The sequence below is a fragment of the Phocoena phocoena genome, chromosome 6 (assembly GCF_963924675.1).
Source record: "Phocoena phocoena chromosome 6, mPhoPho1.1, whole genome shotgun sequence".
Taxonomy (NCBI): domain Eukaryota; kingdom Metazoa; phylum Chordata; class Mammalia; order Artiodactyla; family Phocoenidae; genus Phocoena; species Phocoena phocoena.
Genome location: NC_089224.1, coordinates 114353941 through 114379430, shown reverse-complemented (window position 1 = coordinate 114379430; position 25490 = coordinate 114353941). Strand labels below are relative to the sequence as shown.

At 66.4% G+C, this 25490-nt stretch overlaps 1 protein-coding gene across 1 annotated transcript in view; it reads left to right on the top strand.

Annotated features, from left to right (window-relative positions):
• The first annotated feature begins 306 nt into the window (after window positions 1-306).
• The window catches only part of NOTCH1 (notch receptor 1), a 45021-nt gene continuing 19837 nt past the window's right edge, over window positions 307-25490 (top strand). Inside the window, exons 1-9 of the mRNA XM_065879540.1 lie at window positions 307-367; window positions 2133-2214; window positions 20147-20409; window positions 20940-21278; window positions 23316-23438; window positions 23936-24169; window positions 24543-24698; window positions 24842-25027; window positions 25336-25449. Of these exons, the coding sequence (XP_065735612.1) occupies window positions 307-367; window positions 2133-2214; window positions 20147-20409; window positions 20940-21278; window positions 23316-23438; window positions 23936-24169; window positions 24543-24698; window positions 24842-25027; window positions 25336-25449 (1558 nt within the window). The remainder of the gene's footprint in view (window positions 368-2132; window positions 2215-20146; window positions 20410-20939; window positions 21279-23315; window positions 23439-23935; window positions 24170-24542; window positions 24699-24841; window positions 25028-25335; window positions 25450-25490) is intronic.

The window sequence follows — 25490 nt, the reverse complement described above, 5'->3', positions numbered from 1 at the left end:
CGGGGCGGGGGCGGAGCGCACGGCGGCCCAGCGCCTCACTAGTGCCTCGGCCGTGGGAGGGAGCGCAGGGGTGCGGGGTGCGGGGCGCGGGGCGCGGAGCGCGGGCGCAGCGGAGGAACGATCGCGGGCGCGGAGACGGGCCGGCGAGGTCGCGAGAGCGCAGCGTCGCCCTCCAGCCAGGAAGGAGAGGGCAGTAGCGGGCCGCCACCGCCCGTGGGACAGTCCGGAGCGCGCGTGTGCGCCCGAGCCCCGCCGGCCGGGCGCAGAAGGCCGCCACCGGGCGCAGCGGGCAGCCGGCGGGCAGGCATGCCGCCTCTCCTGGCGCCCCTGCTCTGCCTGGCGCTGCTGCCCGCGCTCGCCGCACGAGGTAGGCGACCGCCCGCCGCGAGCCCGCAACTTTCCGCGCCTTCAGAAACTTTTGGCAGCGCCCTAGGCGCGCGCCCCGGGTGGCTGGGAGCGGGCGGCCGGGGTGGGGAGGGGGACCGGGCGGCCTGGGGCAGGGTAGGGGCCGGAGTCCCGGGCTCGGGGAGAAGGACTGACCCCCCCCCTGCTCCGCCTGCCCCATCGGGGCGGACTCACGCGGCTTGCTCCTGGAACCGAGTTTGGGGCCGGGTTTGAAGTCGGGTTTGAAGCCGGGCGTGGGCCTCTGGGGGCCCGGGAGACCCAGTCCTGGGCTCGTCCTTCGCCAGCCGCGCGTGGGGCTCGCCGCCGGGGCGGGCGGACGAGCTGCCTACTACTTTTCGATTTGAATCGAGTCGGTTTTGGTTTCCTGTTGCTTTGGGGCCATTTATCTTTTTTCTTCGCCTCTTGCCCGTGCCGGGGGCGGATGTTGGGGCGTGGAGCGTGGAGCGTGGGGTCCGGGGCGCCGCGCTGGTCTTTACGAAGCCGCACTGCCGGACCCGGCCGCCGGGCGTGGTGGGCAGAGGGGAGTTGGGCGGGCCCGGCGGGCCCGGCCTCCTTCCCGAGTAAGAGAGTTTGCGCGGGGCCGGGGCGAGGGGCGCGGACCCAGGCGTCCCCGGGCTCCTGGCCGCCCCGCCCGCGGTGTCCCCTCCCCACGCCGGGTCGCTGCCCCCATCCCGGCTCACAGTTGGGGGAGGGGGGCGTGTGTGCGGAAGACAGCTGCTACTGGTGGGACTTTCACTTTGTGGAGTTCAAGTTTGGAAACCTTGCGGTGGGGGGGGCGGCGTGTGTGGGGGGTCGGTCATTCCTCTCTCCACTTCACCTCAAGAGGATCTCCGAGGAATCGGATGGTGATTAATTCTTCTCTTCCCCTAAAAGTTGGAGGGAGCATTAGCTCCCCGGTTCCTGAAGTTAGGGTTCGGTGTCACACCCCGCCCCGGCCCCCATGGGGTGCTTAATTACATAGCCCTGGGAAGAGGAAGAGGCGAGAGCTTGATTGGTTGACCCCTTCCAGGGAGTAGGGTCGAATTCCTTCCAAATGGAGCATCTCCATCCCCCTCCCCTGGGTGTGTGTCGGGGTAGGGGGGGCTGCCACTGAAGATACCCGCCCTGGGGAGCTGGTATTGGGTGTCGGTGGAGGCGTGGAGGCGCGGCCCGGTCCCTGGGGTGCAGTCCCGGTGCCCCAGGAGGCGGCCCTGGCGCGACAATGGGCCGCTCTGATTCCTCCGGCCGGCGCTTTGTTGGCGGGAGGGGCAGCGGGCCTTGCAGCTGTCGCATTTTCCCACGAGCGGAGGAGCTGAGTGTGGCCAGGGCTGCCCACCCCCCACTCAGCGCCACCCCCTCGAAGAACTTGTTTGAACAGCAAGACAGTCCTGGTGGTTGGATAGGGGCCTCAGCCCAGCCAGGGTCCCCAGTGAAGACGGGGTGGGGAGTGAGAACTTTGGGAGCGTGGCCCGGGGTCATCCCAGCTTTCCTCCACTGCTGTCCCCGAGGCGTCTCAGGCCACCCCGCCTCCACTTTGAGCATGACCTAGCCACCTGCCCCCCATCAACGGGCTCCCCCTCCCTCCATTTCTGACCCCAGAACTCTGGGCGGAATGTTAAATCCCCTTGGGGTTCATGCCAGGCTTCCTGGGGCCCCCGGCCCCCAGCAACCACATGACAGGAGGTGAGGGGTGGGCAGTGCCCCTTGGGGTGCTGGCCAGGCTGACGTCTCCCTTTGCCTCCCCCCAGGCCTGCGATGTTCCCAGCCCAGCGAGACCTGCTTGAATGGCGGGAAGTGTGAAGTGTTCCCCAACGGCACCGAGGCCTGTGTGTGAGTATGCGCCCCTGCAGGGACCTGTTGCTTTGTCGGGAGCAGAGCCCCGGCCTCCTGCAGCGGGCCAGCAGGGACAGAACACTGGGCCATTGTCTTCTGGAGGCGGCCCAGAGGCTGGGCGGGTCACGTGCTGGTTTTATTGGACAAAGTCTGGCAATTACCTAATCACCAGCAATTATGCTGCGTGCGGAGCTGGCCTGGCCCGTAGAGGATGGAGCGCTCCTTTGTGGGCCACCTCAGGCTCCCGGGGAGCTAGGTGGGAATCGCTGGCACCCCATTTCTTTCCGAAGTCCCTGAGAAATAATTTGACCTGCCGGGGAGGCTCTGGAGCATCTGTAGAGAGGCCCAGCCCTCACCGCCCTGCCAACCGCCCTGCCAACCGGGGGGTACCTCTTCTGGGCAGGTGAGCGCCTCCTGGGCAGGTGATGCCTCTCAGCAGGAAACTGACAATTTCAAAGCCAAACCCACCCTTCCCAGCCCTCTGCCTTCCCGGCCTGCTTCTCTCTGGCCTCAGGTGAGGTTGGGGAAGGGAAGTTGGAACTCGTCTTGTTGGCTGTGCCCACCTCCGTTGGGTGTGGGGGTGGGAGTGTCTGCCAGAAACTTGGTTTCTGTCCTGGCATCTGCAGCTCTGGCCTCCTAACCGGCTGGCCCTTCACCTTCCCAGCCTTGGGTCCTCAGCTGTGAACTGAGGTCTGTGATCGGGTAATCTGGTTAGAATCTACTGCCTGGCCGCCTGCCTCTGAGTACCAGTCAGCCTTAGGGAAGTTTTTCTGCTGTGGCTGATGCCCTTCAACTTGAGTTCGTCCCTGATGGGAATAATGAGGAGGTGCTTGGTGGCTGGAGAAACGCCCCCCTCCCCAGGCTGCCCAAGTGGCGCGCCCTCATTCCAACTGCTGAGGACCCATTCCCTTGACAACCCCCAGCCCGGGCTCACTGCTGCCCAGCCAGTGGGCAAGCAGCCCCTCCTTCTACTGCCTCCCACCCTCCCCAGACTGAAGCCAATTAAGCAGGTCTGTGAGCAGTTTAATGGACAAAGTGCATTGTGTCTTTGTCAGACGCTAATGAATGCGGCACTACTTTTTTTTTTTTTTTTTTTTTTGGTTTTTGGGGCCTTTTTCTCCTGCAGAAGCCTCACCGACGCTTGATGCCCTAAATCTTGTTTCCTTTCATTCAGAGACCGACAGCTGGGATTCAGTGGAAATGCAGTGGCTATTGTTGGGGAGGTGGATTAATGCTGGGTGATTAATTATGCGTGGCTTCCCAGAATGCAGACTCCTTCCCTGCCGCCCCTCGAGCTCCTGTGTAGGGGCGGGGGGCAGCCTCCGCGTTTCTGCAGAGGGCTTTGGGAGGGTGGGGGGCAGTGCTGTGCTGAGGAAAGTGGGAGCAGTCTCTTCTTGTCTGATCGGGGAGCCCGGACCGCCCGGGGCCTCCCGGGGCCAAAGCTCCAGCCGAGTGTTGCCTGGGCGGGGAAGGGGGTGCCTCGGGGTACACGCTGCTGCGGCTTACTCGCTGGCCTCAGGGTGAGGCACTTCAAGGGGATGGGGGTGTGCTCTCCCACTCTCCAAGCCTGGGCACTTTGGGAGTCCTGCCCCCCAAGACGGCCAGGGATCAGGGCTGTGGTGCCGGCCTTTCTCCTCCCTTGGGCCTGGCGCCCCGCCCCCCCTTGGCGGGAAGCCTGCCTGTCTGGCCTGGCACCCGGCCGGGCTCGGCACACAGAGACCCCATTGTGCACACCCCACAGAGCCACTTGGAAGGTGAACGGAAGCGCCGTCCTCGGAGGCCGCACCACTGGGCATCCCGGGTGGGAGGCAAGGGTATCAGAGCCGCGACCGGCTGGCCGGTCCCGGCTCTGCAGAGGCATGGGTCCAGGCTCACTGGGCAGTTTGGCGGGCGCTGCGGTCACCCCGGGGCCTGTGCCTTCCCGCTCTTGCCCATCACCCACCGTTGCGCAGAGGCCCCGGGAGGTCTGCTCGTGGGGGAGGCCCTGCTCTCCTAGCTGAGGGGGAGCCACTTTCTTTCCTCAGAGGTGTCAGGGTGCAGGCTTCTGGGGCCCTGCTGACCTGGCTGCGAGTTCCAGCTCGGCAGCATCCAGCAGGACCCTCAGAAAGTTCCTAGACTTTCTTGTTGACTTGCTGGCTCCCGCATGGCCAGGGCGTGGGAAACGGTGGTGTCATTGTGCCAGGCGCGTTAATAGCAGGTGACTCATGTGTTTCCACCCCGAAGAGAAGGAACCTTCCCCGAAGCTGCCAGTCAGGTGTCTGCAGGGCTCAGGGTGGGAAAAAGAGGTTCGTGTTGGTGTGAAGGCCCTCCGGGAGGTCACAGAGAGCCCGTGCCGGGCTGGCCAGTGGCCGCGGCGGGAAGGCTGCGTGTCCCCATGGGCGGAGTGCTGTCTCTGGACGGTGGCTGTGTGTGGTGGCCCGGGGGGGCAGGCTAAGGCGGGTCTTTGCGAGCCTCTGCGCATCTCCAGCCTCCGTGCCGCCCCATCAGTGCTGAGGAGATACCGAAGTGGGCTCCCCCTCTTTCCTTTTGATTGGGGTGGCGGGCAGTGTGGGAAGGCCTCTGGGGGCTGCCATCTGTGGGGTGAGCGTGCGTTTTCTGTCTGAAAGGCTTGTTGGTGGGGGGGTGCTGCCCGGTGCTGGGCTGGGAGCTGAGGCCTCAGGATGGCTCAGACGCTCCCCCTGCCTGCGAGAAAGTCAGAATTTTACCGGGACGTCTTCCAGGTGATCGCAGAAGTGGGGTGCACCGTCGTCGCACCCAGAGTACCTGGGAGGGAAGTCCGGCCAGCCAGTGTGTGGTGGCCCTCAGCTTTGGCCGATCCTGTATTTGAGGCCTGGCTTTGCCGCCCAGTGGCTTTGTGACCTCAGGTCATCGGGTCACCTGGATCCAGATCCCCCCCGCTCCCGCCCAGTCCGTCATTCGGGGCTGACCCACGATTGATCTCTTGGTGATGCATAAGGTTGCGTAAGAGGGGCACGCAGCAGGCACCGGGCCAGGGTCCGTTTCCTCCCTGTCCTCTCCTTTTGAGTTGATGCTGCTGGTTTCAGGATCCTCATTTGAGAGTGTTTAGTTGGCTGACGAGTCAACTCAGAGAGCCCGAAAGGTGCAGCCTGCTGGGCCCGAGCGGCGTGCTGCCTGGGAGGCGCCGGCCAATCGGGAGACTTCATCGCCCACGATGGCTCCTGTCGGTGCCTCTTCCTTGTTTGCTTCTGCGGTTCTGCGCGCCTGTCGCGTGCTGGGCTCTGTTCTGGACTTGGGCACCGCGGGCTCGGGGCAGACACAGCCCCTGCCCTCGTGGAGCCCACTTTCCGGTGTGGGGGCAGGAGAGGCAGCACGAACACGTGATGTGTCAGGTGGAGGCGAGCGCGGTGGGCGGGGCTCGGAGCAACCCCGTAACCACGGGGTCGGGCATGTAACGGAGCACGGAGAAGGTGGCACTCGGGCCCAGCACCACAGCACAGAGTGGAGCCCAGCCCTAGCTCTTTCTCCAAGAGCGTGTGTTCCTAACCACTGCCGCATCCTGCCTGCACTGCCCCGGGCCCTCGCTGGCCATTCTGTGAGGAAGCAGGGCGGGGACGGCAACTTCCCTTAAAAGAGGAGGTTCAGAGGGTCGGGTGGAAGTGACTCGGCCGCCCGGCTGCAGAGGGATGGAACGTTCTGCGTCTCTGTCACCTGGTCCGACTGTTTCCAGTGAGTCACCTGCGGGCCTTGGGCGAGGCGTGGGGTGGGGGTGGGGGGAACAGGTTAATTCTCATCCTCACTCCTAGGCTGAGAGCAAACAAGGTCTGTACAGGACTTCCTCTGTTGACGCAGAGCCCGGGCTCCAAGGACGCAGGGTTAGAAAAACACACGGCAAACGCACAGCGTCAGCTAGAAAGCTTCACCTCCTGCCTCTGACTGCACGGGGACATCCAGGGACACGCGATCTCTGCAGGGAGGTGCCTTCTGGGGCCTGGCCCTGCCTCTGTACAGCAGCCAACGTTTTTCCCATTGAGAAAATAATAGTGACGTGTTTTAACAAAGAGAAAAAAGGAAAACTGTGCCCTCAGCTGGAAGAGAGTGGGGCAGGGCGGATAGCTGATGGAGAAGCTCTTCATCAGGACAGCTGAGTGGGGTCTGGGTGGCGGGGGGCGTGGGCAGGGTGCTGGGACCCCGGGAAGCTGGAGTGGAGGGCCAGGGGGGCAGGTCCAGAGGGCGTTGCGGCTCCACTCCCCGAGTGCTGGGTGGCGGTCCGAAGGTCCCAGGAGAAGTGGGACTGGCTGTCTTCCTCATTGACTGTGACCCTGGTGGGTGGCCACGGCTGTCGCTGGCAGGTGGGGCCCACTGGGCAGTGCCGGGCTGGGCTGAGGGGCTGCGCCCTCCTGGGGTGGGGAGGGCACCTTTCCTGCTTCGTGTCTTGTCTGTAAGTAGTGAAAGGATGTGGCTCTACAGAGCTGATTGAGCGCCCTGATTGCTTTTCTCAAGAACGTAATGATGAGGCCCCCACACACGGACAGCCGCTCTTACCCGGCCTCAGAAAACCCCCGGCAGACTTTTCTTCTCCAGGCTCATACCCCCTTGGGGTGGTGGCCAGCTCTGCTTTTCTCTAAACCCCCAGTTTCCCCAGGTGGGGAAAACTGAGGCTGAGAGATGAAGAGGCTGGGAAAGGGAGAGGGGATCTGAGGCCAGCTTGCATCAGCTTTTGCCTTCAGGTACAAAAGCTGGCATATCCAGAACTTCTCAGACTCTTTCCGGAGGCTTTAATGAGTGACTGGCTTCGGGGCATCGTGACTGTGGGTCAGGATGTGTTTGACGGTCCCGAAGCTCCCGGCGGGGCTGTCTCTGGTGGGCCCCACCTCATGCCCCGCCACAGACAATCTGGCAGATACAGAGCCAGCTGGCTCTGGTTTGCTGTGCGCCTTCGGACTTGCGTCTCCTTTCTGGGCCCCAGGTTCCTCCTCTGTACGTGAGGGTGTGGGGTTAGGTGGCCCCTGGAGCTCCCTTCCAACTGCATCCCCGCAGGACCCTGGGATGTGCCTGTAGATGCCCGGATGGTGGCAGTGGGCAGCAGCGTGGTGGGAGAGAGGTGGAGAGGTGCCCAGGAGTCAGACCTGGCTGTGCCGCTGGGCAGCTTCTGCCGGTCTGGGGCCAGCTCTGGGCTCTGGTGTCCTTACCGCCTGGCCCGCTGGGCTGGGGACACACCCACTAGAGAGGGAGCAGTGATTGACAGGTACTGCAGAGGAGGGGCTGGCAGGCAGAGGAAGGCCCTTTGCCAGAGTGGCTTCTGTTGGCTTCTCCCCGGGCATCTCCTTTCTCGAGGCCTTGCCACCCTCCCCGACTCTGCTCTCTGAGAGCACGGGGAGCTGACGACTAGATTGGGGGGGATCGATATTTGCTTTTAGGTGGTCAGTTGCACATATTCTAAGTTTTATGACTTTAGCTGTTTAAAGTGTACATTTCAGTGGCATTCAGTACATTCACAAGGTTGTGGAACCATCGCCCGTATCTAGTTCCAGAGCTTTTTCATCACCCGGCACAAAATCCCATACCCATTAAACAGGCACTCGCCTTCCTCCTCCCCGCCAGCCCCTGGCGGGCACTCATCTGCTGCCTGTCTCTGGCGTTACCAGTTCTGGACGTTTCACACGCATGGAATCGTGCCTCTCCTCTCTCTGACCCGTCTTCGTTCACTCAGTGTGCGTGTCCATGCCTCGCTCCTCTGGGCGCTGGACCTGACCTGCCTGAGACTGTCAGGGACTGGCTGGCGGGGGGCACCAGCACCCTAGTCCGTGTGTGGTTTCGGACAGAAGTCCAGAGGGGGTGGGTGTTGGGGGTGGTGGACGTGCGGAAGGCTTCCTGGAGGAGTTGGTTCTCATTTCCGTGCCCGTGTGGCCGCGCGCCTGGCAGCCGCGGAGACCCCTCGAGTGGGGCCCGGCACGTATCGGGTGTATTCGTTAGGGTGGCCCAGCGTGCCCACGGTGCCAGCCTGCTCAGGGCTCCACATCAGCTTGCGGCCTCGGCTTCTGCCCCTGGGCCTTGGCTGGCGCAGGCTGCGCGCCAGCGGGCCCAGAGGAGAGGCACCAGGACTCCAGGGCCAGCGCCCCACCTGCCCAGCGTCAGCGTCAGGAATGCGAGGGGAAAGCGGACTTTTATTGAGCACTTACTAGGTGCTGGGGCTGGGCTGGGCGGGCGAGGCAGACGCAGGCCCGGCCTGTGCAGGAGAAGGAGACTCGTTGTTTCAGAGCCAGACTTCAGGGCAGACGCCTTAACTGCTTGTGGTGCGAGGCCAGTGCTGTGGGCACACCCCGCCCGGGTGCCCCAGGCCTGCCGCGGCCTCGGAGTGAGTCCACCGCGGAGACAGCGGGCAGATGGGCTGGGACAGGTCAGCAGGCAATGCAACCGCAGGCAGGAGAAGCAGCTAGGGGCAGCGGCAGGCGGTAAGGCTTTGGATGTGAGACCCTCGGCCCCTGCCCACGTCATCTGCCTGCTTCCCGGCCTCTCCCTGGGGTGGGAGCACATCCTTTCCTGGACCCTCAGGGTCAGCTCAGAGTTACTGGGTGTACCCCTAGCAGGAGGCACTCAGCCTTGTGTGAGAGGAGAGAGGGCCAGGGGTCTGGCCCTTCGCTCTTAGCCACAGATGGGTCCCCTCCAAGTGGCCTTCGGGGCTCAGGGAGGCTCCGTGTTTCCTCCAGGGCACCAGAGGGGCCCGCAGGCCCTTGAGAAAGTGGCCCTCCTATGGTGTTAGCATCATCCCAGCGGGGAGGGTCGAGCTGGTCCCCGCGTCACAGGTGGGGGTTAGCTCTCTGTGCATCTCTGGGACGCACGGAACTACGGGAACAGAACCCCTTCCCAGGGTTTCACCACTGAGTGGTCCCTTCTTGCTGAGGGTCTCCTCCCGCCCCGCACCCTCTGCCCCTGCGATGGAAGCATTCTGGGAAAGGGGGCCCTCGACCTCGCCGTCCACTCCCCCAGGCTCGGGGGCAGGGGTCATCATCCCGTCGTCCACACTGTGGAGTGTATTAGGTCAAGCACTGCCTGCTCCCCGCTCCCTTCCTGACACCGAGCTGCTGCCTTGAGTGGGCACCCATCAGATGGGGTGTGGACACCTCCAGAGGGCCCGGCCTCTCCTTCCAGGCAGCACGCCCCACTCGGCGGCTCAGGCCTCCCGGGGACCCCTGCCACGTGCTGCACTGGGGGGTCTTGGGCTCTCCTGGGCTGGGGCTGGGGGCCGTCTTTGGAGGTCTGACCTGGAGCCTCTCTCCGCCTGAGCGATGGCGGCGGCCCTCTGGGGCCCTCACGGTTTCCTGGAAGGAGTGCCCGGGGTCCTGGCTCCCAGCGGGCCTTGATGGGGGCGGGGGATGCCCTGGGGAGGCCTCACCTCCAACGCCTACACGGCGGTTCCCAGCCCTGAGAGTCTCTTGGGCGGGCCGCCAGCCCCCGCCAGCCTTCACCTGGGAGTCCTTGCGGGGCGGGTGCCGGGCACAAATGCTGCTCCAGAACCTGCGTCCACAGAGCCCACCCCCACCCCACGGCTGCCCGGGGACAGGTGGGTGCCGGGTGGGAGCCGCTCTCAGCGGCAGTAGGCCAGGCCCAGGCCCAGCTCTGTTGTCGGGACTTTCGCCAAAGAAACGGCTGCGATGTGACCCTGCCGCGCGCAGCCTGGCCTGGCTCCGTGAGGTGGGAGCCTCGTCCCCGCCCGTCCCGCCTGCTCCGTCTGTCACCGGGCCGGGTGTCAGTCGTGTGTCTCTGAAGGGCTTGAATTGGTTGCTCTTCTCAGCTGGGTAAACGGTCCCTCGTCCCTCTGTTGACACTGTGATTTGCTGAACAAACTCTCGCCGCACAGGTGGCACGAAAGGCCAGCCTCACCCAGCCCAGCCGAGGGCTCGTGCAGGCGGGTCCCGCGTCGTCACACGGACCTTAGTGTGAGGGCGGTGGGCCTGGGAGAGGGAGGGGCTGAGGGTCTGATACTCGCTGGATGGGGGACAGACAGCTGGAGGCTGGGAAGAGCCCCGGCTCTGGGCCTGGTGCCAAGGTGCCGCTCGGGCCCGGGGCCGTCCCCTTCTCCGGGGATCCCTCCCGGCCTCCCGCCTCCTTCACCCCAAGATCATGGGCCAGCACGCGTCACAGCCGAGCGGCGGCCCCTCTGCCGGGCCCCGGGGAGGCCCCCGGCCCCGTTTCAGCATCGGCCAGCCTGCTGGGCCCCAGAAGCTGCCGGGAGGTCGTGGCGCTGCCCTGGACCCTGGCCGCCTCGGCAGATCGTCGAGGGCCCACGGGGGACGCGCGTGCGAGGAGGTGGGCGGCAGCCTCTGGGAAGATCTGTCAGCAGCCCAGCAGCAGGACCTGGGGCACGGGGACCTGCCTCCCACCATTTCCTCTCTGTTTCGGTTGTTGAGAAGCGGAAACTTCACGGTTACTGGAAATGAGAGGTTTGGGGGAGAAGCCAGAGTTTTGAGTACGTGTGTTTTTCCCTGAGAGCTTTTCAGTAAGAGCGATGCTGCGCTAAAGGCCGGGCTAAGGCGGGGACAGGCGGGGGCCTGGCCACACTTCCGCCCCTTGGGGCCTCCGTCTCCCGTCCATCCGGAGGGCTGGGCGAGGTGACTACCTCTGGGCCTTCTGGGTCAGCCGAGGGTCTCATCACCCCGCTCCCCAGGCCGGTACCGGCTCCTAGGGGGCGGCCCCAAAGGGCGGGGCTCCCCTCACTTCCTCCTCCGGGGTCAGGATGAGGGTGGCCCCAAGGCTGTCTGGTTGAGAGCCAGACGGGGGAGGCCAGACAGGGCTGTGTGTCCCGGCATCCACCATGGCAGGGGCCCAGACCATGGTGGCATCCTCCCGGGTGGTCTGGGGTCCAGGGCCGGCACAGCATAGGCACTTGGCAGGTATGTGGCGTGCGCGCCTGGTTGAGGTCTGGAGCCGTGGGCGCGGAGCAGGGAGTGGAGGCAGGTGGGCAGATCCAGGTTTCGGGAAGGCCCAGCTTGCAAGACACAGGGAGGCTCGGTCTGAGCCGGTTGCCCAGCACTGGGCTTCCCCCGTCCCAGCACGCTGCTCCCACCTGGCCGGGCCGGGCTGGGCTGGTGCGGCCACATCCGTAGCACGGCCTGTGCTGGGCTGTGTGACCTTGGGCTGCTCACTCACCTCTCTGAGCTCCCCTATGAGAAGTATCACGGATCGGTCCCACGTGGTGGTCCCGTGGATTGATCCCAATGGGACGCGTCGGCTTAGCTTTACTCCACACTGGAGCTCGTTCCTGATACTCTGAGGCCTCGTCCAGAAAGCTCTCCCAGAGACCAGCCGAGCTCAGGATTTGGGCGAGGTCACACAAGGGCAGAAGGTCATGCCCCACCCAAGAACCTACTGCTTTCCCCACAGGGAAGAGCCCCCCCAGACGGTCCTAGACCCACACCAACTGGCCCAGGATGCCCGGGTGGCCCCAGGGTGTGACAGTACAGGCCTGTCCCATGCAGGCCTGGGTGCAGCTGGCAGGATTCTATCTTCTGGTGTTTCCTGTGCACCCCGGTGCCTTGGGGACTGTGCTGGGCCTGGGGTGAGAGCAAGGGCTATAAGTGGATGGCCAGGGGTACCATGGGCCCGTGTGCAAGCCTGGGGGGGGCACGGGATCCTGGGGGGCACGAGAGCCTGGTGGTCTGCCTTGGGTGGGGTGGGTGGCGGTGGGCAGGTGGCCTGCCTGAGCTGGGAGAAGGGTCCAGAGCGAGGGGCGCTGGTGGTGGGCCCTGGGATCCCACGGAAGCCTGTGCTGTGGCTTAGTCAGGGTCCGGCTCTCCTTTGGCCTGGCCTGGGGATGGCTGGCTGTGGCCTCCGTCCCCTCCGTCCCCAGAGCCAGACAAGACAGGAAGGAAGGCCACGCGGGCACTGTGGGTGAGGGTGGTGACAGGTGTCCGGTACTGGTGGGGCCCTCCTGCTGCCTGGAAGGGGTGCGGGGGAGCTGGGGCCCAGAGTGGTCTCACCCACCAGCTGGGAGCTCCCCAATTCCCAGGCTTCTCACCCAGACACCGCCCCCCCCAATCTGGGGTTTTGAGTTTCAGCTGATCTTGTGGGGTTGTAAGGATGCATTGTCTGCTCCGGCCCTCCCGGTCTGGGGAGAGCAGGCGGTCAGGCAAGAAATCCAGGCTGCTGGGGGCAGGGGGCGGGGGACAGCTGGGGCGCAGGGGACCCACACATTCCTTCTCTGCCCAGGGAGCTCCTTCTGGCCCTTTAGCTGCCTCTAGGGGGGCGGCTGTGCTCTGACTGCGCCCTGGTGGCCGGCGTCGGGCCACCCTTGGGGGCAGGAGAGGTTAAGAGCAGCATTCAGATCCAGGTGGTGCCGTGGGCATAACCTGGCTGAGTCCTGCTTTTCTCGTCTGTAAAATGGGCCCGGTGTGTCCTTGCAGGGCTGTTTCAAGAGTAAGATGAGATACAGCTGGCAGAGTCCAAGTAGGTCCGGGAGTGCGGGGGGGGGGTGCTGTCCACAGTTTCTTCATTCTGGGACCCATGTCAGGGGGTCCTTGGTGTCCTCCCCCTGCATTCTCGACCAGACGCTGGACACAAGCGGGGCTGCCCCCAGCGTCTGCCCTGGTCAGTGGGAGAGGACAGGAGCGCCGCCGGGCCACCCTTCCCTCTTCCCGAACCTCTGGGATGGCATCTGCTCCTGAGAGCAGAGGCGGGAAGTTGCAGAATGGTTTCTGGCTTTGGTGCGGAGCTCGGTCTGCAGTTGCTGACTTAATTAATCGCGTTTTGGATTAAGGCCTCCCCGTGGCGCCAGGCTGCGCGCGCATCCACCCCTTCATTGCATCCGAGCGTCTGGGGACGCAGGTCTGGCTCCGTCCTGCTTGGGAGCAGAGGCCCCCGGCAGCTGTGGGGATCCCTGGCAGTAGGGGCGGCAGGCTCGTCCATGTGGGTCTCGGGGCCGTTGGGGTGAGCCCAGGGAAGGACGCCCATTCCAGCCTTTCTCCAGCTTCAGGCTCCATCTTTTGGGGGTGGTTGGTAAATTCCCCCAGCGGAGTGCGGGCGTGGGGGGCGGCAGGCTTTTCTCACACGCCCAACAGCCCCCGGGGCTCTCTCGGGACAGCCCGTTCCCAGGACACCCTGGCCCCGTTGGCTGTGCCTTTTGCAGTGTCTGGGGTGGGGGTGGAGGCTGGCCAAGCAGCGGCCGTCCCTGCCCCATGGGTGGGCCTGGGTTGCCTCTGCCCGCCGTAGCTGGGCCATCTCCGGGAAGCCGCTAGACCTCTGCACCGGCCCTTCCGTCCCTTCAGACGGGCAAGCCACTTCCCACGTCAAGGGTGAGGCAGCTCTGAGCGCCGCGGGGGGCCCTGAGCCACGGGGCAGGCATTGTTTTCCCTGCAGTGGGAAAGGTGGCTTCCCGGGAGGACGGCTTCCGTCCCACACACAAAGGGTTTCCCCGTGCTCCGGCGCTTCCTATTTCCAGCATATTTTAAACCATCCAAAGATGCAACTTGGGAGAAAGATTCTAGACAAAGAGCGGAGAGTGCTGGGAGCAGCTGCTGGGGCCAAGTGCGCTCCACACCCCACCCCACCCCGGGGCCAGGTTTCCTCCTCGGCCCGCTGCTGCCACTCTGGGCTGAGGATCACTGTTGTTCGGGGTTGGGGTCTGTCTGCATCAGACCTGGCTGGTCCCTTTCCAGGGTCCCCCATCCCTCTGCAGCCCTGACTGCCCTTCTCCTGCCCGACGCCCTGGGAGCCAGGGCAGGGACCCCCCACCCCCACCCCGCCCCGCCACCGCCCCACGCAGCTCTGAGCTGCCCCAGCCCAGCGGCTACACAGGCTGGAGGGAGACCACAGCTCTGCCAGCTCTGGTGGGCCCCCCTGCAGTCACTTCCTGGGGCAGTGGGGCGGCAGGTCGGACGAGGGGGCAGCAGTCCCACGCTGTAGCCTCCAGACCCATGGAGGGCCGACCACGCTCCGGGCTGACCCGGCACACCCCACCTGACCCATGCCCTGATGCAGAAAGGGGCAGAGATGAGGGGAGTGCAGAGGGCCATCTTCCAGGTGACCCTCGGGTACAGCAGAGTCACAGCTGGGACCCAGCCTGCCCCTCAGACCGATATCTGGACAGAGGATCCTACAGGCTTGAAAGAAACCTGGGGACGTTGCCTGCTGTGGCTCTTCGTCCTGGGGGCTTTGGGGAGCCGAGGGCAAGGGGCCGTCGGAGTCACTGGGTGCCCTCGCACCCTGGCTCTCATGTCTCCCCGGGGGTCTCTGTTCCCCAGAGCTGAGCTGTCCTGGCTCTTCCCAGTGAGGAAGGACCCCGGGACCCCGAGTGGGCACAGTGGGGGTGGCCAGCAGGTGTCACCGAGCACGCACCCCACCTGCTGTGAGCACGTCATCCATTAGCAGCTGGTGTCTCGTGGAAGGTGTGACCCCTCAACTGGGATATGGGAGGCCTTGGACTGGCCTCTGCCCAAAGGAGCCCAGGACCGCCCCCCACACCTTGGCCAGGAACACAGTTGGGCTCCTTGACCCCGCCCCCTCTGGGGGAGGAGCTGGGGACCCAGAGTCTGGAGGCCCCCTGTCCTGCTCTTTCCTGGCCTCAGTCTCCCTGTTCAGTCTGCAGGTGGCCCCAGTCGCCTGGGCTGGGACAGGGGTCTCAGAACCTCCCGGCCAAGCTGCCCAGGGGTGGGCGGGCCTGCCTGCCTGGGGGAGGGCCTTAGGGCTCTTTGTTCAGTGCCACGGACCACCTCTGGGGAGGAGTGCGGGTACCAAGATGAGCCATCCATGCTCCCTGGCCCCCGTCATCAGGGGCCCTGGTGACACTGTGGGTTGGAGGCTCCTGGGCAGAAAGCCTGTGAGAGGAGGCTGTGCTGGTGTGGGGAGAGGGCTTCTCGGCCGGAACCCACTGCAGGCAGAGCTGGGCCAGGCTATGGGGTGGGAGGGGCCTTCGGCTGTGGGACCCACAACCTGGGGACGGGACCCCAGGTCCTGACTCGGCCTCCCTGGGAGCAGGCAGCTTAGTGGCCCCCAGCTTGGGGGCGGGTGTTTGGGAAGGGTAACACCGCCCCCCCACCTTTGTTGCTTGTGAGCCACCACGCTGCCCTCTGCGGCCAGAGGGACATTTGGACTTCGGAGGTGGCGGGAAGATGGGCTGGAACGGACGCTGGTGGAGGGGCTGTCCCAGGGGCGGGCACGGGGAGTCTGCCTTCCCTGCTGCTCCGGAGCCAGGTGGAGCCAGGTGAGAACAGGACGGCGGCAATCAGCCGGGGGCTCCTTCCCCCTGGGGCTCGGGATGCAGGCTGCCTGCTTGGGGGTCCGGGGCCCAGGGACCTGCAGAGCTGTCCCTTTCTGTGTTGGGTGGCACGGCCCCTGCCCACCTTTGGGGTGCAGGCTCCGGGCCCTGCAGATGTGGCCTCCGGCCGGGGTTACAAGCTCGTCCTGCACATCCTGGCCCCCAGGCAGCGTGGGGTGGGGCGGGGCCCTCTGTGCCTGGGGAGCCCTTGTGTTCCTCACGGCTTTCCTTAAGCAGGCGCACCTCCCTTGGTGCAGCGAACATGTTCCCAGAGACGCATCGGTGAATTACGTGCAGATCAAATCCAGCAGCGCTGGCTAGAGCGAGAGTCTCCTCTGCCCACATGGCCAGGCTGCCTCTGCGTGGGGCCTTCTGTGAGCCCATGCCGTCCCCTCGACCGCCTCCCCGCACTCACAGGAAGCCGAGGCCCGGGCAGGCGGGGCACACCGCAGAGCCGGGGCTGGCAGAGCGGAAGGAGGCCCCTCTCGGCCCCCAAAGTCCCTTTGACCGAACTGTCTCACCCATCCATTGGGGGAGCCCCCAGGATGGCCCTCCCTGGGGCACCTCTGTCCCTCCTGCAGAAGGAAGGAGGGCAGCGGCACATCACTGATCCCCTGCGCCCCCCCCCCCCCCCGACCTCCCATCCCGGCCAGGGTGCAGGGCCCGTGCTCACCCCTGGCTCTGCCCCACTGGACCGTAAACTCCTTGAGGGCAGAACTGAGTAAATCCCTCCTCAGTACTGAGTCCCTCCCCCTTGGAACTGAGGGGAGGAGGGAGCAATCATCTGTCCCCTGAGGGCAGCAGATGGCCTGCTTAACTTAGAAAGGAAAACAGCACAATTTAGAATTAGTCCCGGGTGAAAGGGTGAAAGGGTGAAAGGTGGAGGCAACATCTGCGTCGGGATGCTTCTTTCTGGGGTTGCATTTCTATGGAGCGGTGCTGGCTGGCGGGGTGTGGCAGGGAGGGCCGAGCAGGCACAGTGGAAATTTTGAGGCGGGAACAAAGCTCCAGGCCGGCGGGACCGCTGCCGTTTGGTGCTTCTCCGGGGGTGGGGGTGTGGGTGGGTGCGAGCAGAGCTGCTGTCGGGGGAGCTGGCCCTTCTGCAGCCCCTCTCCTAGGGCCTTCAGCCCCACCTGTCACTCACCTGCCGCTGGCCAGGTGGGGCCAGGACAGGTCACCCCGGCCAGATGGCCAGGTTGTGTGTGGGTGGGAGAGAAGGCCAGCGGAGGGGCAGGTGCTGGGGTGACCTCCTTCCGGAGGGGAGCAAGGAGCGGGGAGCCGTCGTGGGCCCCGGCTGCCAGGGGTGGGTCCTATCCCGTCTGCAGGAGGCTCGTGCCCCCCCCCCGCCCCCCGCCGTCTCGGGTTCTCCACACGGCCCCCGACGGCCCCTGGCCTGGAATCGCACGGCGGGTGTTGGGTGTGACTTCCCTCTCCAAGCCCGGGCACCTGTCCCCGCCGGGCACTTACACTGACCTGCCAGGACAGGTGTCGAGGACAGAATGGCCGAGAGGGGCTTGCTCACTGGTGCTGGTGGCCTTGCCCATGTCTGAGCAGACTCACGGGCCTTCCACCTTCTTAGGGACGGGTCGGTGCCATGGGTGCCTCCCCAGGAAGCCCAGCACTGCAGCCAGGGTAGGAGAGAGGTGCAGACAGGTCCAGGGGACAGAGGGGGCATGGCTGGAGGCTGGCCAGAGCAGGGACAGGACTCGGGGCGGGGGGCGCTGGGGAGCGGCCTCCGGGACTGGCTGAAAGCTGCTCCACCACCCCCGACCACCCCCCAGGCCCAGACCCTGCCCGCCTGGCTCAGGGCTTCCTCCCTCCCAGCTGAGGCTCCTGCCCAGACCCTGGTCGTACCTCACACCCCACGAAGCACCTGCCTCGGCGGTCCCACCCCCGGAGGCTGCCCCTCCCTCTAGCCCTGCCCATCCCCTGGCTGGGGTGCTGGTGGACGGTGGCCAGGCCTGGGCCCAGCCCCGGAGCCGGCCCGGATGGGCAGCATGCCTTCACGGCAGTGTCCACCAGGCCTGGGCGGGAGTGGGGAGGACAATGGGCCCCCTCAGCTGCCGCCTTCCCCCACAGAGGGGCCTCCCTGGCTCCTGCCCCGCCCACTGGGTTGGCGGCCGCCGCGCCCGGCCGACAGCAGCTGCTCCCCACGTACCCAGCCGCAGGCGCACCTGCTCCCCAGCCGCCCTTTGTCCTCGCTGCCGACGCCTGATTTACGGGGTGCGTTTTCCCTCCTGCCGGCCCAGCATGACACAGCCTTACTGGCCGGGATGCCCCCGGTCCAGGCGGATTCTCCCACAGTCCCCCACGTTAGGCTCTCCACTCAGGATGGGACGGAGGGGGGTCGGTTCAGGGGCACACTGCCCCATGGCTGGAGGGTGTAGGGTTGTGCCTCCGAGTGGGCCCTTCTGGTCCACTTGGGAACACGGCTGAGCAGGGGACTGCTCTAGTGGTGGCAGGCCCCGGGGTGCCCCACCCCCACCCCCGGGACCAATGATGGAGGCCTCGCCTACGAGAAGGACGGTGCTGGGCAGCCTCGTGTGGATTCCCCCGAAAGCCGTGGCGCGGGCCCGCCTCATCTCGCCCATGCGGGTGGGCTTCCCTCCCCTTGGAGCTGGCGGGATGGGGGCAGGGCCCAGAGGCGAGAGGGAGGCGTGGACAGGACTGGCTCCCATCCCGCTTCGATGACCAAGCACCCTCTGTGCAGCACCCACTGCCTGCCTGCTCCGTCAGTAGCTGGGGAAGAAAAAAGAGCCTTTTCTCCAAGTGGGAGCCGTGGCCAGCTCCCGCCCGACAATGGAGGGCATTGAGAGGTGGCGGAGGTGCTGCCTCCTGGGTCTCCCCCCTCCCACCCCCCAGGGCTCTGGGTTCCCAGTGCCACTCGGGCCGGGACCAGGCGGCCTGTAACTGGATCCACGCACAGTGGGGGTCACACCGCCTTCCCCAGGCTCTGGGGTGTGGCCTTGCAGGAGCCAAGGTGCCAGGGCGCCAGCGGCACGGGGGCCGCGTGCTGGGGTCTATGCCCCTCGCGAGGAGCCAGCCACCCCCCGCTCCCTGAGCGGGCTGGCTCAGGCCTGAGTTACCTCCCCCGGACCCCTCCCAGAGGGCAGCTGGTTTTCTTTAAGCCAGTTGGTTTGGGACTTTCGGCTTCTGGCAACAGATGGTGGGCCGGAGTGGCCATTTCGCGTCCTCCCCGCCTGCCCTACCCAAGCCACAGCCACAGATAAAAGGCTGCAGGGAGACAGATGCCTCCCAGGCCACGGGGACAGGGGAGCAGCCCAGCTGCTGAGAAACGCACAGACCCCGGCCGCCCGAAACTGCCACCGCCAACCCTGGGGAAGGGCCTCTCCAGGGGCCGCCCCTCCCCTTCTTCCCCGTGCAACTTTGCTTTTAGCCCCCCGGGGCAGGCAGGTGGGGAGGGAGGCGGGGGCTGGTGTTTGTCGGGGGCAGGGGTTCTGGTGGGCTCTGGAAAGTGGGACGGTCCGGGCTCAGGAGGGCCCTCTCTTCATCCAGGGGAGCCCAGGCTCCTGGCAGCGCCCCCTGCTGCCCCGCCAGGCGGGAGGAGGCTCCGCCCACAGGTGCCCAGAGCTGTGGGCCCAGCGTTGGGGCCGCCTTCTCAGGCTGCTGCAGGCTGGGGGCGTTGCCGCTGGGAAGAGTGATGCCTGGCTGGTCCCAGAGCCTTTCCTGAGGTTTTCCCTCGAGTGCAAGGCCGCGAGGTGACCTCATGGGGGCAGTTTATGGCCCAGCCCCCAGAAGCCGAGGCGACAGGTGGCCAAGGGGGGCCCTGGGGTGGGGATGACAGGCGCTGAGCCCTTCCCTGCAGGGAACGCGTGGCACCAGGCCTGGCACCAGGAGGGCGGCAACCTGCCTCCCCTGCCCCAGTCACAGCCTGGGCAGTGAGTACCCGGGGAGCGTGCCAGCCTGCCAGAGCGGTGGTCCTCCTGGACCCCGGCTTCTCCAGCCGGGCAGCGGGTGCCTCTGCTCCTGGCTGGCGTTGCGTGGACATCTGTCGTGAAGCCTTGACCGCGCAATGGAAAAGCCGTGTCTGGGTGCTATGTGTGGGTGGGGATGGGTGCCGACCAGCACGGCCCCCAACGCATCAGACCCCTGACAAAGAACTCCACGTCGCGAAGAAAACGGGAAGCCAGGCCACGTCGTGTTGGCAGTCGTTTCCACGTTTGCTATCCTATTGACGTTGAAAGAAAAAAAGCTGAGAACTCTTTTATTAACCAAATAACGCACGTTCATTGCCGAAAAGCTAAAGAGGAGAGAAAGCAGGCAGCCCCCCCGAAACTAAAGATTTTACAGAGCGCCGCTGCCCTCGGCAGAGGACGGCCGTGTCTGCCCGTGTGGTCCCCTTCTCGGTGGCTTGCCGGGGTGCAGACAGGTGCCTCCGTGAGTTCTGACACCTACGCCGGCGCCCACCGAACACTCCGGTCTCTAGTTTCTCCAATTAACATAATCACTTTTCTTCATGAAGGTGAAATTCACTTAATGTAAAATTAGCCACCGAAAAGCGTACAGTTCAGTGGCGTTTGGCACACTAGTGATATTGGGCAACCCCCGCCCCCTCTGGTCCCAGAACTTCCCCTCTGTCCTCGCGGGGCCTCCCCCGGCTGTGCCCGCTGCCCGGGGTGGGGCCCCACTGACGCCGGGGCTGGTGGCGGGCGGCTGGCTGGGGAGCGGGCACTCACCGCCCCGGTGTGTCTGCCACAGCTGCAGTGGAGCCTTTGCGGGCCAGCGATGCCAGGCGCCCAACCCCTGCCTCAGCGCCCCCTGCAAGAACGGCGGGACGTGCCACACGGTGGAGCGCGACGGCCTCGTGGACTACACCTGCCGCTGCCGCCTGGGCCTCTCGGGGCCGCTGTGCCTGACGCCCCGCGACCATGCCTGCCTCGCCAGCCCCTGCCTCAACGGCGGCACCTGCGACTTGCTGACTCTCACCGAGTACAAGTGCCTTTGCCCCCCGGGCTGGTCAGGTGAGGACGCTGGCGGGAGACGCGGCTGTGGCGCTCGAGAGGGGTGGGCAGGCCCCGGCCCTCCCCCAGCTGCCCGCACAGCAGTTGCCGGCCCGTCTGTGTGGCTGGGGAGGGCTCTGCTCGGCCGTTGGGGTCCGTGATCCAGAAGTGGCGCAGAGCCCCCCCCCCGGAGGGTCCCCACGCCCCTCTCCAGCCCTGGAGGGCCCCACCCCTGCCCGCCTCTGTGAGCAAAGGGGACACTCCCACCTCCCTCCTGCCAGGAGTGCAGGCCCCCCTTCAGGAGCCGTGGCGTCACTGCGGGCACCAGAGTTTAAGAACACGGGCTCTGGAGGGGCGCCTGCCGCCGTGCATCCTGCGACAGTCACTCAGCCCCTAAGCTGTCGGGGGTCCTGAGGTGTCAGGAGCCGACGCCGTGGGGCCCATCCCCGGCGGGCACCTCCGTGGTGCCTGGAGGCCGCCCCCGGCTCTTGGGACGGCCTGGCGCGGGGAGCAGGGAGGCCGGCTGACCCCCTTCGCCCCTTCCCCGCCAGGGAAGACATGCCAGCAGGCGGACCCCTGCGCCTCCAACCCCTGTGCCAACGGGGGCCAGTGCCTGCCCTTCGAGGCCTCGTACATCTGCGGCTGCCCACCCGGCTTCCACGGCCCCACCTGCAGGCAGGACGTCAACGAGTGCAGCCAGAACCCCGGGCTCTGCCACCACGGTGGCACCTGCCACAATGAGGTCGGCTCCTACCGCTGCGCCTGCCGCGCCACCCATACCGGCCCCCACTGCGAGCTGCCCTACGTGCCCTGCAGCCCCTCCCCCTGCCAGAACGGGGGCACCTGCCGCCCCACGGGGGACACCGCCCACGAATGCGCCTGCCTGCCAGGTACCTCTCGCTGCCCCCTGCTGGGGGTGGCCGTGCTCCCCCTGCCTGGTGGGAGGGCGGGGGGTGCCCAGGGCGGAGGGAGCACAGGGCTGGAGCAGGGCCGGCTGGGCCTGGGGGTGGACGTCCACTGGGCACGGGCGATTGGAAGGCAGCCTTGGGTGTGGTGTAGGGGCGGGGCTGGAATGGGGGCCACCCATTAGGCACCTGCCCACCCACTTCTGCCCGGGGACGGGTCCGCTGTGACCAGGCGGCTGGGCCCATGACCCCCGATGCTCCTCCCCTGCCGCCAGCCTTCTCCAGGCCACTCAGGAACCCCCGAATCTTGAGCTCCCTGGGACCACGTGCACGTTACAGAACTCTCCACGGCAGCAGGGAGCACCCTCACTCGTGCGGCCCCCGGGCTTCCCCCGTGTCCCCGAGGTGGGGACAGTGAGGCTGGGGCTTACGCGTCACTTGCCCCAGTGGTGGCCCTTCCTCCTGGCCCCGCTGGTCTCCCACCGGTGGGGCGACAGTGGCGGGCACAGCCCCCCACCCCCCAGCAGCTCCACTGTCCCTGTTGTGTGTCCCACACTTGCCACTGTAGTTTTCATCTGAGTCAGTTTTGCTGCCGGTGATCTAAAAATACTGGTAACGACAGAGGTTTGAAGACCTCTCGTCTGTCGCCTGCGCACTGGCGGTTAGGCGGTTGGGCAGGAACGAGGAAGGGAAGGGTGTTTCAGGAGGGGGGCGGGATGAGGTTTGGGTGCTGGAGGGGAGCCCAGGGTCTGGCTGACCCAGGGGTGAGCCGAGGGTCGCCCCAGCCCCCATGCTGCCGCAGCCCAGCTCGGCCCCTGCAAAGAGGAAGTGCTCTGCCCGCCCACCGTCCGTGAGCCCCGGGCCTTGTCACTGCAGCGGCCGCCTCTGCGTGCAGACGCCGGGCGCACGCACTTCCTGCGTGTCAGTGGCGCTCCCCTCGCCGCCTGCCTGCCGCGGCGCTGCTGGCCGCCCGGCTGGGCTGGTCAGCTGTCCACAGGGGGCTGGGCCGGGCGTGCCTCCCGGTTCTGGGTTCAGATGCCTTCTTGGTGGTTGTGGAACCCCAGGCCTGGGACCTTGTGTCTGGCCACGTGGGTCAAGCGGGGCCGTGGAGGTGGGCGGAGTGGGGGCCAGCCAGAGGGTGCTGCACACCTGGGGCAGGTGTGGCCCCACCTGGGGGGGTGAGGTGAGACCCAGCCCGCTTTAGAACTCACCCTCCAAGGCCAGGGAGAAGCAGCGCTTCCGGCCCACCGCATACAAGGGGGTCCGGAGTGAGGGCTCCAGGCTCCCGTGCGGGGGCCTCGGAGGGAGGGGCAGGAGGGAGTCCAAGGCACCCCGGGAGGAGCATTAATCAGTAACTGGCTGCAGGTTGGGCTATTGCCAGACGCCCCTTTCTCGGTTGATTATTGAACCAGCGGGAGTTGAATGGATTAATAGCTAACTGGCTGGCCACAGGCTGGGGGAGGATGTGGGCCCTGCCCGCGCCTCTGTTCCTGGGAAGCCAAGAGCCACACCTGCAGTCCCCCCCAGGACTGCCCACCTGGGTCCCACTGTCTCCCCGCTCCGGTTCCCTGCTTGGGGGGCCCCCGGGCCCAGTGCAGCCCCTGCAAGGCGGGGTATCTGTGGCCACACACGGGGATGTTGCAGAGAACCCCCAGCATGGGGCGGGCCAGCAGACACTGCCCAGTTACTGGAGCCACTACACAGAACGTCTCTTACAGCAGAACCTCTAGAAGCTTGTAATCCTGAGTCCCTGTCTGTTCAGCCGGCTCTTTACAAAATGATTCCTTCGAGAGGAGTGTGTCGCCTGTCCTGGCCACAGGAGAGGGAAGGGTGGGGCGTGGACCCCCGAGGGTTGTGAGGCCATGGAGGGACAGCTCTCTGTCCAGAGTAGGGCGTTGTGGGTGCAGCCAGGAAGGTGCCAGAGGCCAGGTTGAGCATGGCAGGGAAGGTGAGGGCCGGGACGCGTGCTGCCCAGCCCCGTGGGGAGGCTTGACCGGGCCCCTGGCCCCCCCTGCCACACAGGCTTCACCGGCCAGAACTGCGAGGCAAACATTGACGACTGTCCAGGAAACAACTGCAAGAACGGAGGCGCCTGCGTGGACGGCGTGAACACTTACAACTGCCGCTGCCCCCCGGAGTGGACAGGTGCGTGCACGGGGAGGCCTGGGTGGGCACCACCACTGCTGGGGCACACGCATGTGGCGGGCCAGAGGGGGGCCGAGAACCTGGTCCAGGCCGGGAGGGATTCCGGAGTGACCAGGGGCTGCCCCGCCGCTGGGCTCTCAGGCCTCCGCCCCAGCAGCCAGCACAGATGTGGCATCAGCCATTTGCAGCCTGGCCCCGGGCAGCCCTGAGCCAGAAGCAGGTCCCCAGTTTGAGCCCAGCTGCTGGGCAGGACACGGGGGCGCTGGCCGGTAGGACGCCGGCCCCGCCCACAGACGAGCGTGGACCCCAGTGCACCTGTGCCCGCACAGCAGCCAGATGAGAGCCCCCTCTGGCGCCAGGGGTGCAGGGGAAGGAGTGATTCAGGCTGGCGGCAGGCGGAGGAGTCATGAGGGAAGGCTTCCTGGTGGAGGGGGCCCTGCGCCCCGAGGGGGAGGGTCTGGAGGCGCCGCCTGGCCCGACGGTCCCGGCCCCCGCAGGTCAGCACTGCACCGAGGATGTGGACGAGTGCCAGCTCATGCCTAACGCCTGCCAGAACGGCGGGACCTGCCACAATGCCCACGGCGGCTACAACTGCGTGTGCGTCAACGGCTGGACAGGCGAGGACTGCAGCGAGAACATTGATGACTGCGCCAGTGCCTCCTGCTTCCACGGTGCCACCTGCCACGACCGCGTGGCCTCCTTCTACTGCGAGTGTCCCCACGGCCGCACGGGTGAGCACCGACGAGGCGGGTTCTCGCTGCCCTCGCCCAGCGGTGGGCCCCCTCGGGTCAGGGCTCGTGTACGTGGCCTTGCGCAGACACACGGACTGCAGCTTTGCGGGGTGACCCCAAAAGAGTCACCAAAAGAGTCAGGGTGAAGGGGCTGGCGGGGCTGGGGCGTTGCCTGCCATCAGGGCTGCTGGCAGCGAACCTCCCGGAGTGACTCGGGCATCATGGGACGCTCCACAGGGTCACTAGCAGTGGCACAGTGCGGGGGGGGGGCCCTCCGTGGGTAGCCAGGCGGGGGTGGACCCCGGCTGTGGGCAGCCCGCGTCCCCAGGCCAGGGGGCAGCGCCTCGGCTGACCACCGCCGCCCCGTATCCAGGTCTGCTGTGCCACCTCAATGACGCCTGCATCAGCAACCCCTGCAATGAGGGCTCCAACTGCGACACCAACCCCGTCAACGGCAAGGCCATCTGCACCTGCCCCTCGGGCTACACGGGGCCGGCCTGCAGCCAGGACGTGGACGAGTGCTCGCTGGGTACGGGCAGCCGAGGGGGCAGCCAGGGCGCTGGGAAACCTGGTGGAAATAGTCTGATGGAGGAGGCGGGCACACCCCAGAGCGTTCTGGAGGCCAGGGCTCCCGGAGCAGCCCCTCACTGCGCCATGCCCGCCCACCCCCAGGCGCCAACCCCTGTGAGCACGCGGGCAAGTGCATCAACACGCTGGGCTCCTTCGAGTGCCAGTGTCTGCAGGGCTACACCGGCCCGCGCTGCGAGATCGACGTCAACGAGTGTGTGTCGAACCCGTGTCAGAACGACGCCACCTGCCTGGACCAGATCGGGGAGTTCCAGTGCATCTGCATGCCCGGTGCGCGGGGCGCCGCCCGACGGGCGGGGGTGGGGAAGCCGCGTCCGGGCCGACGGACCCCAGCGAGCACCCCGGCCGCATCTGCTCTGCCCCCCGGCCTCCGTGCTCACCCAGACCGCGGCGCCAGCGGGTATCTGGCGAGACCGAGCCAGGCCCGTGGGGCACGGCGGAGAGACCAGAGCTGGGCAGCTGGGTCAGCCCCGGGGAGCAGGTGTTGGGGGGGGGGGCGTCCCGAGCCCTCGGCTGTGGTGAGGGCCGCCCAGGTGGGTCCCGGTCCCCTGCACCCCTTGACCGCCCCCCTCCCCCAGGCTACGAGGGCGTGCATTGCGAGGTGAACACGGACGAGTGTGCCAGCAGCCCCTGCCTCCAGAACGGCCGCTGCCTAGACAAGATCAACGAGTTCGTGTGCGAGTGCCCCACAGGTGAGGCCGGCCCCAACCGCGCCCCCCGCGCGGGAGCCCCC